Here is a 16,635-nt window from a genome sequence, read left to right on the forward strand (position 1 = left end):
ACTTTAAAAATACATTGTTATAAAATATGGAGCTAATTCAAATTATTTATATTCTTTCCAATTAGAGTATGCAAAAGATCAACTTGGGTTGTTTTGTATCAGAAGTGACAAGACAAGATAATACATTTCTCATTGTAACAAAAAAAATCTTTTTTTAAGAAAGTAAATCTGCATTTAAATCACTGCACGGAATAATGCTCAATGTTTGATGTTCCAGGTTGTCAAATGTAAGAATTTGCTTCATAGTACATTTTCAGATTAAGGTTTCAGACTGTTAATGACTGTAATCATTACCCTTGTGCTCTATTATATATTTTTATTGTTTTGTAGACCAAATATTTGATGGAAAAGTATGATTCGCTCAAAAGTTGCACATTTGATCAAATGTATGGAATATTGAAATTGTATTTGTAACTAAAATATGTTTTGTTTGTATCAAGACTTCCAACTAAAATTTAGTTTAAAAAATGCAAATTTAGTCAAAACTACTAGTGTAGTTTAATGCAGAGGTTGTCCATTTGCCAGCTTCCAGGTATTGCCAACAATAATAATTACAACTATAAAATCTGACTAATAAAACGAATAGCAACATTAAAAATATGAGTAACATTAACTAAGAATATGACTAATAATAGTAGTAGCCGTAAGCTTCATGATCCAGACGCAACCATTAAAGTTGGCAACCTGCAAGACGAGAGGGCACGAAAACTCTGGGGAAGATTGCCCAGATGCTGAGTTAGTATAAGCATTTCTAAGACATGCATGTATACAGAGAGAGAGATGGAGAGGAAGAGGAGGAGAGAAGAGCTCAGTGTTAGTCCCCTGGCAGTCTAGCAGCATAATTAGGGGACCTAACTAGACGCCATATCAAAAAGGACAGTCTTAAATCTATTCTACCTATACAGCCTTTTGTAAAATAAATAATGTAATGATGATTTAGTAGAATGAATGCCATGGACCCCTGGAGGGCCCCGACCTCGCTTTAAAAAAATATCACTGGTTTAATGTATCAATATGACAATTCCTCACATTTTCACTGGTGATTATTTAATTGTAACTGAGGTGTTCTTTATTATGTTGCCAATTATATTACGCCTCCACTTAATCAAATGTGGGTCTTTAAAATACTAGGTCACCCGGGGACATAAAAGAAGACTAATATTTTCTATTCAGCTCTTGTCATCGCTCTCTTCTATTGCCCGCCCTCCACCTACGACGTCTCAAAGTCTCCTCTAATTGGTCAGATTTCAACAAGGGAGAAATAACTTCGCTGTGATTGGATGATCTATCTGTCTGGTTGTTGGATTTGTAAAAACGGATACATATGCAAGAGCGAGTCGCTTGTAGGGCGCCGTCCGGCATGTCTTGTTTACGGTGAGATCGGAATACTAGCCTGCTGTAGAGTCCAGCTAGACGTTTCTGGTAAGATAATCACTGTGATTTAACCATAATAACCACATGCAACTAAACTACAAAACCACGATATGCCTAGTTACCCCATAAACAGCGTTTGAACGTAAGGAGAGATGACAGCTCCCGGCGGCTACGGCTATTCCCCGGTGCAGTAACTGTTAATTGTATACACTGTGAATATCGGCGTTAGCCAAACCATGCAGTGTTACTATAAAGCTCTGCTCAGATGTGGCGCTAAAGTGGGATTTAGAAATAATTCACATTATTATTGTGTTTAGATATCCGTTGTATAACACAAGATAACGTTGGCTAATGTTAACATTCGTTAGGTTAGCTCACACATAAAAGTTTGAATATATGAAACCGTTTACTTTCCAGCATTTAGCCCTGGTTCATTTTGAGTCGAACGAGCCGCTTCCATTTGATTGAAAACATTCCCATTTAATTAGCTACAAGGCTATCCTCTTAGTTAGTAGGGTTAGTAATCTTACATTAGATGTAGCCAACCTTTCGATAATGCAAGTGAACTCATTGTAATGTGCCAACGACAATGACTGGCAAAGAGCTCAAATCCAAACATGAGTGTGTTTTTTTTAACCTAATTATTGTAGTGACATTGAGAATAAAAAGGTCGTTTCTACAGTCACTGTCATTAAAAACATTTCCACGATAACCTCCACCACATTTAATTGATTTCGTGGCATACCTGATAACGGAATTATATTGGTTTTAAAACCTGTTTACAAGATATGGCAGCCTTTTTTATTGAATCTATGAAAGACAAAGTAAAAACATTGTTAGAATAATGATTACTAATCCATAGTAATCTAGACTAGAGAAAATTACAAATTGCTTGAGGAACAAGTGTGAAACCCTTTGACAACCTTTTAACAATCTTTATAGTAATTCTTCAAGCTAAAATGCCCTAATTTTGTCATTCCAGTGTCAATTTGATGGTTTTTAAATGCAAAAGAAAATACTAAAAGATGTTGTTACTATGCTTCATTTCAGAATTAACTACCATCCCAGAGATCAGAAAAGTAAGTGAAGCTTCATTTTAAGACCTACGTTGAACTGCTTTCCTACTGATATGATACCCTGCATGTTTGTTGGTTGTTATTTACAGAGAAGGACAGACACGGAGAGAAAGAGAGAGCAAGGGGATGTTGTCTTATCCCTCTGAATTGCTCCCTCAGATAGTTTGTCCAATGGAAGAACCTGCTATTCCCCCAAACTGTTTCTGTAGTACACCTCCCCACAGTGAACCTCCACCACCTCTCCTCCCCCTTTCCTCCATCACTCCCAGGTATAGTTGTCCCGGCACCTTTTGCTTTCTGTTGTACGTATATTATCCCCTCCTTGCTTTTTGCTTTTATGAACTGAACGATTTAGGACTTACAGATACTAAAAGTACATCAGTGCTGATAGTAGGTTTGTTTTCGTTGGAATTTACACAGTGTACTGCTGTGCATTGTGCAGATTCAGATGTCTACAAAACCTGATTACAAAAGACTAGTGTCTTCAGTCACCAATGGAGATGAGCAGCACAAACCAATTCTCCAGAGATGCAGAAAGCCTGTAACATTTATTTTGAATTATCATGGTGATATGGAAACATATTGTAAATGTAAAGTGTATCTGTTCCCTGTAATGGGCACAAGATGTTTGTAAGAAATGTTCAGTAAGTTGGATAGTAATCATCAAATTAAGCTCCATTAGGTTATCAACATTATTTATGCTTCATATGCTGCATGTCAGTCATAAGTTTAATATTGGATCTAGTAAGGATGATTCATTTTTAACACATTTTTGTTGCTGATACTTAATCGACTAAGAATGTCCTGAGACGATCCAAATGCATCAGTATCCTTTCAAGCGTCGCTTTAACTGGTTAAAATGCGGCGGCAGGTCATATCAGCTGTCAGTGCTTAACGGTAATTCCGTTTGTAACTTGATGGCAGACCAAAATAAAACTTGGCTGTTGTCTGAGTCGGTACTCAGCCAAAGGTTGTTCATGAGGCAAAAGAAGCATCATTCTGTAACGGCGCAACCACAAGTGGACCAACAGGGTGATTCGTCCTCTCTCTAGCTGATCGCTTCATGTCAATTTCAGAAGTCTCATTCCTCCAGTTAACCTTTCATCCTCATCATATAAATAATTTAAGCTCATTACCTTTATGGTTTTGATTTAATAGCTTGTGAAAAAACAATGTGTGCCAAGTTTAGAAGACTGAGTCTGTTAATTAAGTGTGTTAGTTGCTCTAATATATGTTGCTCTAATGATAGGTGTGTGTGTGTGTGTGTGTGTGTGTGTGTGTGTGTGTGTGTGTGTGTGTGTGTGTGTGTGTGTGTGTGTGTGTGTGTGTGTGTGTGTGTGTGTGTGTGTGTGTGTGTGTGTGTGAGAAAAAAAAAAAATATAATATATTGTGCGTCTTTAGGACCTATTGACTTGATTTTCTGAAAACAAATTTTAAACATTCACAGCTGTGCGAATAATGGAATATCTGGCCACAGGAGTGGCAGCATTCAAGAGATCAGAACACAAACTCCTGAAAAGCAGAGCGATGCAGACAACGGCGAAGCTCAGAATCCGTCCCCCACTAAGAGACAAAGGGAGAGTGCAAACATGGTAGGAGTTTAACTTAAAATATAAATCTTGGATCAGATACTATCAAATGACTCACTGCTGATGCATCTCTCTGATTTGTAGGTACAAGTGTCGCAGTCCAAACAGTCAAGTGTTGAAGACGCACATGCACTTGAGAAACAAAACGAGGTCAGTTAAATCCTTCCTTGCTCTAGATGTTTTTTACACTTCACCCTCTCTGTGTCTTTGTTGGTCTCTTGATCTGTTTTACGGTCTACGTGCCCTAGTTGGGTATTTTTCATGTGATGAAGCGTTCTGTGTCTAATCTGTGCAGCAGCTGTGCTGTACTCCTGCGTATGTCAACATTGCAGACCTGTACAGTGAGCGGGGTGTGGGGGTTAATTGAGTGATTGTAATCCTCCTTCACGGTCTGCTGCATCTGACAGAGACAAACAATCGAGTGTCTTAATGTGACCTACTAGCGCATAAAAGCGATAGATTACAGAATGCAATGTATCTTCGATGTCTACTCTTTCCCTTGTTGTGCAAAAATGTAGAAGTAAACCAGTACCAGCTGTTCAGAATTGACACAAATGACTAAATAGGTAATTAAGTAAATTAGCTGTTATAAGTACCACATTTGAAAAACATTTTTTTTTAAATCTTAAATGAATGCAAGTAAAATTATTATTTTAAATATATTGCATTACTTAATTACCTAAAGTGTTTTTGAAAACATTTCTTAACTTCTTTCTTTTATAATAGAAAATGAGCCTATAGTGCTTTTTCACAAACTGCAGGAGTTAAGAGTTTTCTTGTTGATCGTGTAGTTGATTGTTTGAGCAGCACAACACATCTTCATTTTCTTAAAACATCTGTTAACTGTTTATGCATTTATTTTGCAGGATGGATTTGATATTAGCTTTGCAGCAGAGCACCGTAATACGTAAGTGTTATAGCCAATCTTTCTCATCTTATGTGTGCATGATAATAATTTAGTTGGATGCTTTTAGTTAGACATTTTTAGAGTGGTAGGATGCCAGGTACAAGATCTTATATTGACAGCATGCATATAATCAATGCTTTCACAAGAACATTATAGACGAGTGTTTTTATTTGACTTTATGCTTCTGACTGGGGATTTGTGTTTTTGATAGGCAAAATAACCAGAACATCCCAGAGAAGAAACCAAATGTCTCTGCTGCAGAAAATGATGTTGAGCAGTTTGCTGACGATCCCATGCAGAATCTTGACACCATTAAATCTGACATGGATACATGCAAGGGATTGGCTGTTGCTCCAAAAGGATGGGTGATCGGCCCCTTGTTGCAGTCATTCAAGTCGAAGATGGCCAGTTTCACAGAGATAGTGATGAGTCCGGTTAAACTCTTCAGAGCTAATAGTCCTCCACCATGCGTGGACCACCCGACCAACTCGATGAGTGTGAGCTACAGGCTGATGGAACGTCTGATGTTGAACACTCGGAGCCAAACGTTATGTTTGAAGCACAAAGGGAGAATGGGAATCAGGATGCTGAAGCTGATCAGCAGAGGCTCAGTGAAGTAGAAGGTGAACTAATCGCAAAAACTGTTGCTCTTAAATATTCAAAAAGATTATTGTTTGATGTGGAGTTGCCAACACACGGCTCTGAAGAGGCAGATGAATGTGCAATAACCCATAACAAAATAAACTCTCCTGATTATGTGCCTTTGCCACACTGTTCCTTACCTGGGATTGTTTCTGAGGGAGGTTCAGAATCTGTTGGGTGCTCCACACTGTTGCAGCCCTCTGTAAATGTAAGTGCCTCATGTGACTCCAATTTCAAGATGTTCGGTGCCATGGACAACCAGAAAGGCTTTTTGGCCGTCCGGCTGAGACCACTGCCTAGGAAATGTACAGTAAATAGATCTAGCGTAAAGAAAATTGCCTCTAAGACTTCCACATCTAAAGTCAAGAAGGAAAAGTCTGAGGCTAGTGATGAGCAGGTTTCTCACATGAATTCAGTCGAATCAAACAAAGCTGATTCAGTCTGTTATGCTCAGACTGACGCCAACTGTCCTCAGTCTGATGGTGGTGATGAAGGCAGGAAAATAGGAAGTTTGGTTGACCAAACTAGCCAGAATAACTTAAAACATGGTGCTAATGGGACACTTAGGCCTTCTTTGGATACTCAGCAGCTGGAGTGTCAACTAAACCCTGAAACTTATTCGTGTGCTGTTCTTGGGAGAGCAAAGAGGGGGGTGGAACTGGACTGTGATTCCCAAGACTTAGTGAAGAGGAAGAGATTGACAGCAAATAAATGTACAAAGGACACAAAAAGACAAGAGTTATTAAATGTGGCTTCAGATGGTGGAATATTGAGACGACCATTAAATGAAGTTGTGTCGACAAATCCCATTGTAGATAAGGAAGAAACGCTGAAGCCTGCTCGAAAAAGACAGGCTGCTTCAAAAAGAGCAAATACGAAAGGAAAAGGTGGACAAGAAATGCAGCTGGTGTTAAACACACGGACTGAAAGTTCCTCTGATGCGATGCATGTTTGCTCACTGGATGAAAGCAGTGTTGTATCAGAGAACCACCAAAAGGACGGCAGCTGCAAGGTGAAGCCGCCCAGTGGTCCCTGCAAGAGACTGAAGACAAGGTCGAACAGTATGGATGTGGAAACCACCTCTACAAAACAAACCGAGCAGGAACCGTTACCAGAGGTCCTTGTCCGTCCTGCTATACAATTGCTCCAAAGCACAAGCCGGCGCAGGAATATAAACAACAAACCACTAAAGCGGAAATCGCCAACCCAAGCGAGTTCAACTACAGAATCGGACAACGCTTTGGTTTCTACCTCAGCACTATCAATGGAGCCATTAGAACTCAAACCCACAGATTGTAATACAGTTCAGGATGTTCAAGAAGAGAGCTTGAAAAAGGGACTGAACCAGCCGTCCAAGAGACCCAAAATAGCTTTTAGAGTTTCTGATAAATCACCTGCGTCAGGTGGGATTCAAGAGACAAAGCAGTGTATCTATAACCTTCATTTAATGACCAAAGAAGACCAGCCTAAAGAAGGCACAGGTAAAATCTCCGTGGACCCTATATATTTTGAAATGACACCTTTTGAAAGTGATCAACAACCCGTTCCTTCCTGCCTCCAACATCATTTAGTGTCATGTAGTGTACAATTAGATAATGAAGTTAAGCATGTCATCGATGGGAAAGAAAGGAGTACTGCTTCTGTGTCGGATGAGGTCGAAGCCAGTAACCACAGCAGCATGAGTGTCTCTGGGCTGAGGTCTAGTGCAAGAAGGATTAACATTAAGCCAAGGAGAGCAGATAACCAAAGGAGTAAATGCAGGGTTTTGCGTAGTTGGACACGTAAAGGTGAGGAGGTGAAGAACTCCATCACTACAGACGATGCAGACCAGGCTACATCGAGTTCACGCTCCTCAGGAAACGCCTTGTCAAGACGCCTGTTGCGCAGCTACTCTTGTCCAGAAATACCCTCCCTTCGTCCCCAAGAAACGCCCTGGCCTTCTACTCTGCCTTCACCGCATCACAGCAGGATGCACACAACACACCATCACCAGTCTTCCCACACTCCTTCTGTCCATCATGCCCTAAAATCCCTTCGCCGGGCTCGTCGACACACGGTCTGCAGTGTAGAAGTGGAGAGGGAGATCGCCCCTCTCTGCCTCCGTAAGGAGGTGTACCCGTCCAGGAGATCTCTCTCGTCTCTGCTGTCTCCGAGTCTTACACTTTCTCCCAGCACTTCCCTCTCAGCTCTTGCTTCCTGTTTCCTCTCAAGCCCCCTGGCTTTCCTTTCTAAGAAAGTCGACAGCAGAGGAGCTGCTGCCAGCCCCAATACGCCCAGTCATGTTTCCTCTCCCACCTCCTCTTCTTTTCTATACCCATCCATACCCATCCAAAGAATTGATGACTCTCAAGCTTCGTTGGAGTATAGTAGCAGGTAACAAGATTTTTAATATCTGACATTAGATTTGTTTTTATGATGGTGCCATGAAGCTCAGTGGAGAAAAGTAACTAAATACATTTACACATTTGTGGTACTTGAGTGTTTCCATTTTATGCAATTTTACACTTCTACTCCACTGCATCTAAGAGAGAAACTTTGTACTGCATCTGTCTGTCCAGTGAAAACCATTTATCTCTAGATGAGTTAAATATAGGATAACTTTACACATCACATCAAATACAACATGCATTATTAGTAGTAAAACACTGACGGGGAAAATGAACTGCCCAATAAGTTATTTTACTTTTGATACTTAAAGTACATTTAGCTTATAATACTTTTACTTAAGTAATGTTTTAAATGCAGGACTTTTACTTGTAGTGGAGCATTTTCATTGTGTGGTATTCATACTTCATCCACCACGGGCTGATGTGAGGTCTTGGCTTCTTTGCAGTGGGAAATGTGAGATTGAGAGCCGACGACAGAGTGAGGAGGAGGAGGATGACGGCGAGGACACGAGCTCATCCAGTCAGGAGTTTGAAGATGTCGGGTTGAGAGAAGAAAAGTCTTTGTCTGATTCTGAAATCAAGGTATACATTATTTATAGTGTAATGACATCTTGTACTAAAAAGTATAATAACACTTTAATCCTTTTTACTTTTAACGGTTTATTATACTAATAATATATGAAGAGATTTTCCCTGTGTTACTCTTTTATCACACCATATATTTTAACCTCTTTTTAAATCTCATTTATTTCTATTGCCTTTCATCTAAGCCTTGGCCAGTCGGGTGCGATAGAGCGGATACGTTAGTAACCACGAAGCTAGTTGGCAATGTTTTGTTTAGGTCTTTCTGTTTATAGAACTACTTTGGTCCCAACTACAATGGTAAAGCTTTCAGAACGTGTTTGGTTACTTATCCTCTTGTTCATGATCACAGGTGGTGCAAAAGCGTGAGGAACGAGGGAAGGTGTCGTCTATTAGAATTCGGAAAACTTTACCCAAACCTCAGAACAACCTGACACCCATGGGCCTGCCCAAACCCATCAGGTAAACACCCAAATACAATTTACTCTAGACCTTGGGAACGGTATGTGCGACAAATTAATCTCAGCCCCACATACAAGGTATGGTACTTTTTAAGTGCATCTCCTGAGTGACTGGAGCTTGTTCAGGCGTCGATTTGGAAGTGTTACTTCAGTGGTGTTTTGCAAGTTCAAAGGGAAGTCTTAAGCAACCTGTCTGGCTGATTAACAAACACCGAGTCAAACAGTCTTTAAGGTCTTCTTGAATTTCTGTACTGATTATAAATATACATGGTCACTCGAAGTCAAACATTCTGTTAAAGCTTGGATGGGTAATGTATTTTAGAAATGTATTTTTGTTGTTTGTTGAAAAAAAAGCAAAGAACATCCAATAATTTCATTCGGCCCAAATGAAATTGTTAGGCGACCGACCTGCATGCACGTGCGCTCATTGCACGTCACCGGAGTCTTCCACAAGCTGCCAGCTACTCGAATTGGAAAAGAGTTGGAAATATTCTGCTGGGTTTTTGGTTGGATACTTTATAAAATCAAGCTTACTGGATTCTCCAGTGTCACCTACATTCTGTGAGGGCACCCTCTGCCTCATTTATGTTTGTGTCAATATATTCATTGTGTCAATATTCAGAGTATTTGTTTTCTTCTTTGTGTTCCACCACAGGCTGAAAAAGAAGGAGTTTAGTTTGGAAGAAATTTACACCAATAAGAATTTCAGCAAACCACCTGAAAGGTAAGTCCAACATTACAGCACTGACTAGAAATGCATGATGCATATACACACACACACACACACACACACACACACACACACACACACACACACACACACACACACACACACACACACATTGGGTATTTCATAAAGGTTAACAAGTCATGAGCATAAAACATAAATTACAGCTTTTCCCTTTTTGACTTTGGAACAGTAAAACTAACTTTATATATGGTTCTATGTTGTGATCCTCCACATATGAAGTTGCAGAATGTTTCTTTTGGCTAATGTTTTTAAATGAGTCAACATGCAAATGTGTGAGCTTACAACACAAAATGTTTTCGAATTAAGGTCTTAGGTGAGGCCTCGCTGTAAACATGTTCTAGACTAGATTAATGGAAACTCGAGACACACAATCCACACACGCCAGACAAAACAGTTGGATGGGTGAAGACGTTGAGTGACCTGCTGTATCCAAATTCCATACAACATATCTTTATTAAATAGTGCAATACTTAGTCGGTCATCAGACTTTGACTGAAGCCAATGCCAGTTAAACTCTCAGACAAAAAGGAAAAGTTTTCACAAAACCTTAGATAGTTTTTTTGTGTCTTCTGAGACAGAGGTCCCCAACCATAGGGCCGCGGACCAGTACCGGGCCGTGGATAATTATTCCACGGCCCACGTACCTATTTATTTTAAACATTTTATTTACAATAGTCTACAGGGTATTTTATTTTTGAAAAATTACCACTTCCATCCGGCACTTGTCTCAGTCGCAGTTATTTTCATGCTCATATAAGCCCTATATTCTGTTCTGCCTTCTCCCCCGGTCCGCAGAAGAATAATCTTGCATGAAACGGGTCCTTGGTGCAAAAAGTTCGGGGACCTTTTTGCACCAACAGATTATGTTGAAAATCAAGTATCGAAAATGGTATATTTTAAATTCAAGCAGATTCCTAATTTTGCAAACATAACTCTTAAAATAAAGCATTTTCCATCCTTTTAAGACCAGCTGTAACTAGTTCCTTTGTCCCCTTTGGTTTAAGGGTACTTTATGTAGTCACTTTTACAGTGTTGGCACTCTACATGGATTTGGGACACAGCAACAGCTTCACAATCCTAAATTTGTTGCTGCTCGTGAGGCAAAGAGGGTGACACCAGAGGAAAGCTCACGCTGTTACTTAAACACGTTGATATTTAGTGTTCTGTACTAACATAACTACTACTTAATCACTTGTTATACTCCCTTAACTTCCTGAACTTGCTCATTAATTGGAATTTGTCACTGGTTTCAGCCGACTAGAGACCATATTCGAGGTGCCTCTCAATCGACGAAATGGATCAGAGTCCTCATTTGGCCAGAGGCGATTCAAACGTTTCTTGGAGTTCTTGGATGCCGGCGAGGCCCGACGACCAAAGAAGCCTCTTGTTGGTGTTGGAAAGGCAGGAATTTCCTCTTCCAGGACGAGACGAGGGGGCTTTCCTAAAGACGAGCCGTCCCTCAGTGCGCAGGATGTGGACTCACTTCTCTGTTCGAAGCTCGAGCAGCTGAATTTGTGGTTGATACATGATCAGAAAGAAAGGTGACGGATGCCTCTTAAAAGTCGATTGTTTGGCAGCCTCATCAGATCATTTTGTTTATACGACTATGTCTAAAGTATTTCCAACATGAAGATTCACATGTGAGTCTTCCAGCCCTTCCCCCCCCCAGCACAACTTGTGTATGATTGTTGTGGTGACAAGTTATTATTGAAGAATTATGTTCTGTAGCATTTGCAGCCCCGCGAGAAGAACAATACATCATAGCACCAGAAATGTATTGCCTCATAGAAGTTAGTTATAAACATAGTGGTTAAATGCATTATACAGCAAGTCACTTTGTTTTTGTCATTACTTCACTCAATCCTCCGCCGTCCATTCTTCCCCCAGCTACGTTCCATCTGCGATAAGTGAAACTGTCTTGAAACAACAAATAGACATCCTTGATTGAAACACTTGTACAGTATCATAACATTTTCAGTGTATCTTCCGTTTTTTTAAGACTTACCCAGAGTTACAAATCTGCACAAACCTCCCTGGGTGAGTGAGGATGGTGTTTTGTTCTTTTCTCAAAGTTTCTTTTGCACTATTGCGTTTAAAAGAAAAGCATTATATCCCATGAGAAGTCGTGTCCTGGTTATTTTTGAGTTGATCCATAAAGGTAGCTATTCTTTAATAAATGCTGAATATAACTTTAAAACATGCCAGAAAGAGATTTGTATTCGCTGCAGCCAATCTCACAACCAAGGTTCTGTCCAGGAGTTGTATGTGCAGTCGTGTGCAGCGCTCTGGTTTGTTTTCATTGTTTTCTTTTGTAAATTTATGGCTGAAGAGGTTTTTGTTGTGTAAAATATATATATATATATATATTAGAATAGCAAATGTATTACTGTGGTTCTCTCTGGATTGTTATGTGGTGTCTATATTTGTATTGTATGTAACTTCTTCATGAACTGTATTTTTCTTTGGGGCCAAATTGTTCTGAGGTTGCCTTAACTGTAAGATGTACGTCTGGCTTCAATAGATGTTTGGTAGGTGTATTTGTAATTGTTGTTTTTATGAGGGCGTGTCACGAAACTCAGAGCACAAGAGTGTTTTGTTTTATTATGAAATAGTTTGTATAAAAGTACAACACATTGATACATTTGACATTAATAAAGTTAATATGGTAACGACACAATAGTGCCGAGATAATGTCGGCCACAGGAGCAGGATCTTGTTCTGATGAAGCACTGCTGTGATCACTGCCATGCCATTTCTTTTTTTACAGTAGTGACTTAATCCTTGAGTTTAAGTTGCTGCTTTTTTACGTTATACATTGATTGTAATTTATTAACTTTTGTAGTGTCTTCGAGTATATACAGTATCTAAGAATGAGTATATTGTAACAGCATTTACGGTGCAACAATATGTAGGATTGAGGGATGACTAATCTTTAATATATATAATGAATGTGTCGTGTCTCAAACTATAGTTAATGCTGGATTTTATATGGTCATTTAGAATTTTCCATATCTTCATATATTGTTAAATAAATATTACACTATATAAAAAAACAAGTACAAGTTGTTGGCACTGTTTTCCAGAGTGATTGTTCCTTGTGTACAAACATTATAAATGGTTAAGAGGAAGTAGAAAAGTAAACTGGGACAGGGTCTTTTTTGTGTTTCGTGTAGCTTCCCGTGTCTTCATATCTTCGTGGCTTTTATTAGTTGATGAGCAGCTTTGTATTGTCCGCTGTCTGTCCCCATCAACATACAAAAGTCCCTCTTCTGCTTGTCTTCTGTAGAAGTTTATCAAACTTGATCAGTCTCGCAGCGTGACGAGATAAGAGATCAGTGCCATCAGTATGGGGATTGAAGCCAGAACGCTAACCCATATCACGATGGACATGATGCCAAACTTTTTTGCCCGTTTTGAAAACTTTGCTCTCTCTGGACCTGTCGTGGTCTCCGCCTGTTGAAGTAAGGACAAGACAACATGTTGAATTAATTGTTAAATCAGAAAAAGTAATGTGTGACTACATAATGAGTACTAATACCGCTGATAACTGGAACGCCACTCGGAGAGCCAATGCGAAAAGCTCTCCCTCAACGTTAATGAAAGTGTGAAATCATTTGTGTGTCCGCCCCATGATTTGAATTTTAGAGCGTCCAGCAGGAATGTGTAATGTGCAGCTTTAAGCTTTGACATTTTGACTTATCTGTAAAAGAAAAGATCTATAGAATATAATACCTTGACTGAATAGATCAGAGCCTTGATTCCGATGCAGGACACGCCACAGATGATGCTGCAGATGGCGAGCTTCCTGTGGTAGCTGTCATCGCAGCAGGAGGCGGCACACCGTTCAATGCAGTTGATTACGTGTTTGCCATTATGTGATGTGTAGCTTGACCCTGGGATGGTATTCAGCGGGACGATTTCATCCACTCTTACGATTGTCTGAGGTGATGTAGACATTTCTGCAAAACGTAAGAGCATGTTAGAAAGGGTGATGTCATAGTTACTAAAAGTAAGAGTGAGAAATGTGCAAATGAGGGCTGAAAAGCAAAGAATGAATGTAGGACTTGTCTGAGTGTTTGCTTTATGGTTTTCATTTTGTTCATAGTAAATATTGTTTGTTTTTTCAAGATAAAGAGACATTTAAGGAACTGGTTTCACCCGGTGTGTAAGGATCTCTGGATTTAAGTTGAAATAGAAAGCAGGATTTAACTTTTGTGCCTCTGTGTGTGTGTGTGTGTGTGTGTCCTTTTCTTTTCACAGCCCTGCCTCGGTAAATCTTTAGTTATTTAAAATGTGTATACTTTAACTTGAGTACTTTCTTTTCAAACTATTGTTCAGACACAATGGTGTAGATTCTCACTGAGTACACATATTGTTTTTGATCTTTTCTTTTCTATTAATGTTCCTGTTTACAATCTGAACTCAATAATCTGACTCCATTTAAGGTCACAATGTCAGCGACTCCCTCCTTACGTTATGTACGTCTGTACATAAAATAACAAGATCCTCACAAATCCTGCACAAATGCAACTTAATAACACGGCATTACATTTTTAACCACTGGAGTTAAAAGAACATGGGGAGCCAACAAATGTCAATTAATGTTGTCTTTAAACACCACATAGAACCAAACACATACTGATATATGGGAGTGTACGTATATGGATATGTTTGTGCATATGTATGCATGTAGATATACTGTATCTCTATATATATTTTGTAAGTATGGGTGTGTTAACCTATCTTTTTTCCAGGTATAATTAAAATGTGGCGGTTTTATAAGGTTTGAAATTGATCCTGTGAAGGTGGAGCATGCTGCTGCGTTGATTAATGCTAAAAACAGAAGTTGTATTATTGGGTTTGATGCGTTACCCTTAGGCTGTTTGACATACTGCCTACAGTACTTGGAAAGACAATCCCAGTTTAAAGTATTTAAAATAAATGTCCCCTACAAGCCTAAACATGTCCTTCAAACATATTCACACAGTGTGTGAGCATGGGAATGTTTCTTCACTTGGTATTTCGAACATGAAACAGACAGTATCCTTTGAATGGCGCAACATGAGGCACAGTGTCAATAGTTACTTGTTTACTACACGAAAAAGAAAACTTGAAAAACTTGTACGATTACACTTTTGTTTTTGTTAAACTTCCTACTTGGCTAGTTGTCATGGTGACATAACATGAAATGTAGTTTATCTAATCTCTGATCAAAGCGTGGTACGCAGAGTGCCAGCATACTCTCGGGGAGAATACATCAGCAGAGTGTTGGACTGGGTTAGTAATAGTTTCCTCATGTAATGCCTGTGAATCATTTGTAGTGAGAAACTTAATATTTCCTCTCAGTGTGGATTATTAAATGTGAGTTAAGACAGCTTCTGTAAGGTAGTTCTTGAAGACAAAGTGTAAAGAATATCAAATTCATGACACTTTAAACACTTTCTCAGGTCTCTCTTATAAAACAGATCTCAAACTCAATGACACGAAACAACGTAAGGGTTACAGTACAAACCTGATTAACTTTAAAAGGCAATGCTCCTCAGTCTGAACACAATCCTTCAGCGAGACACACGACTTCTTAGTTTGTCCAGTGAGTGATATTAAAGTCTTGATGAAATGGACAGGCAGGTGTTTTGTCTTCTTATCCCGGCTGTCATTGTAGTGGGTACCTGTTCCTGTGAATGCCCTGTGCCATATAAGTTGTTGAATGACAGGACAGAGAGCCTGGGAGTGAAACTTGTGTGAAACTTACACGCCCACTTACCGTTCAAGTTCTTTCCTCCGTTTCTGTCTTGCCCTCCCACACATAGGCTGCACTTGTCAAACCCTTCGTTCACTCGGTTACATTAGCTTTCATATTCTCTTCCTTGTAATTGAAGGTTGGGCTTCCTCTCTCCTTCGTTAGTCACCGCTTCTCTACAGTATTACAACTGTCCCCTCACTTCTTTCCCATTCAGCATTCCAGAAGACTTGGGAGAGGTGTGTCGGCACTTGTCTCGCCTTGGGGTGAAACAGCCACAGATTCCAATCTGCCTCATTGTTTTCTAAATTCATCTTGGAAGAGTTAACGGATCTCGTGTTTTTATCCTACATTTAACTGCATATTATATCAATTTGAAACATATACTTTTCTTTTTGGTGTTGAGGGTCGAACGGGCCTCTTCTTGCTCCTAATAAGTTGTTCCCGTCTCCTGCCGTCCCCTTGCTTTATGACTCAGAGATAAGACATATTTACTCCCCCATTGCTCAGCCATTGATGACTACCTGACTGCATTTTTCCATAGCTGACGCCACCGTCTGTACACTCTAAAGCCATAATAGACACCTGGATCGTTTCTAAAAAAAAGCGTGGGAGGGTTCTGCTGTGGCTTATCATCCAATCGTTGTGGCTCAACAGACTTGCATCATACTGAGTATTAATCAACATGTCAGATGCATTCCTCTCTGTTTCAAGACAGTAGAACAAAGGGAAGTGACGCCGATAGAGCCACATATAGAATATTCCATTGAGAAAATGTTTATACATGTGAAGCCTCAGTGAAGTAGGATCTCCTGGTTATGATCCATTTTGTTTTTGTCGATAGTAACAACAAACTGGGCTTCTCTTGCAACATAATTGCTGATAATAATAATAATACAATAACATTCTCAGGCATGGATGGATTACTGAACGGGCCTAACGAGACCCAAAGTTACTACAAAGAGAAGCCAAACGACTAAAGATAAATGCAAAACGACTACAAGGGCTCATAAAATGACATTAAAATAGACTAAAATATTTGAGTTTGGGTGTCTAGGTGCTACGTCTGTGCCCAGGGCCCATTGTCTCGTAATCTGTCCATGTTCTCATGGAAATAAGAGTTACA

General features: G+C 39.6%; 1 protein-coding gene and 1 long non-coding RNA gene across 2 annotated transcripts; one reads left to right on the forward strand and one right to left on the reverse strand.

Annotated features, from left to right (window-relative positions):
* The first annotated feature begins 1,372 nt into the window (after positions 1–1,372).
* Positions 1,373–12,364, forward strand: prr14 (proline rich 14). The gene is made up of 11 exons (XM_029438123.1): positions 1,373–1,422; positions 2,425–2,453; positions 2,540–2,719; positions 3,898–4,042; positions 4,124–4,189; positions 4,906–4,946; positions 5,158–7,961; positions 8,422–8,557; positions 8,910–9,019; positions 9,674–9,742; positions 11,023–12,364. The coding sequence occupies exons 7-11, from the start codon at positions 5,413–5,415 to the stop codon at positions 11,312–11,314; spliced, it is 3,156 nt and encodes a 1,051-aa protein (XP_029293983.1). The 5' UTR covers positions 1,373–1,422; positions 2,425–2,453; positions 2,540–2,719; positions 3,898–4,042; positions 4,124–4,189; positions 4,906–4,946; positions 5,158–5,412; the 3' UTR covers positions 11,315–12,364.
* A 518-nt stretch (positions 12,365–12,882) lies between these two features.
* On the reverse strand, positions 12,883–15,435 carry LOC115012489 (uncharacterized). The gene is made up of 3 exons (XR_003832690.1): positions 15,282–15,435; positions 13,502–13,728; positions 12,883–13,222 (listed from the first exon to the last, which is right to left on the reverse strand). It is a non-coding gene; the product is annotated as an uncharacterized LOC115012489 (long non-coding RNA).
* Between the last annotated feature and the right edge of the window lie 1,200 nt (positions 15,436–16,635).

The sequence above is a fragment of the Cottoperca gobio genome, chromosome 8, assembly GCF_900634415.1.
Source record: "Cottoperca gobio chromosome 8, fCotGob3.1, whole genome shotgun sequence".
Lineage (NCBI taxonomy): Eukaryota > Metazoa > Chordata > Actinopteri > Perciformes > Bovichtidae > Cottoperca > Cottoperca gobio.

Coding starts and splice junctions, on each gene's coding strand:
- prr14 (XM_029438123.1), top strand. CDS start 5,413: ATGCGTGGACCACCCGACCAACTCGATGAGTGTGAGCTACAGGCTGAT. Junction 7,962..8,421: donor TCGTTGGAGTATAGTAGCAG/GTAACAAGATTT, acceptor GCTTCTTTGCAG/TGGGAAATGTGAGATTGAGA. Junction 9,743..11,022: donor TTCAGCAAACCACCTGAAAG/GTAAGTCCAACA, acceptor CACTGGTTTCAG/CCGACTAGAGACCATATTCG.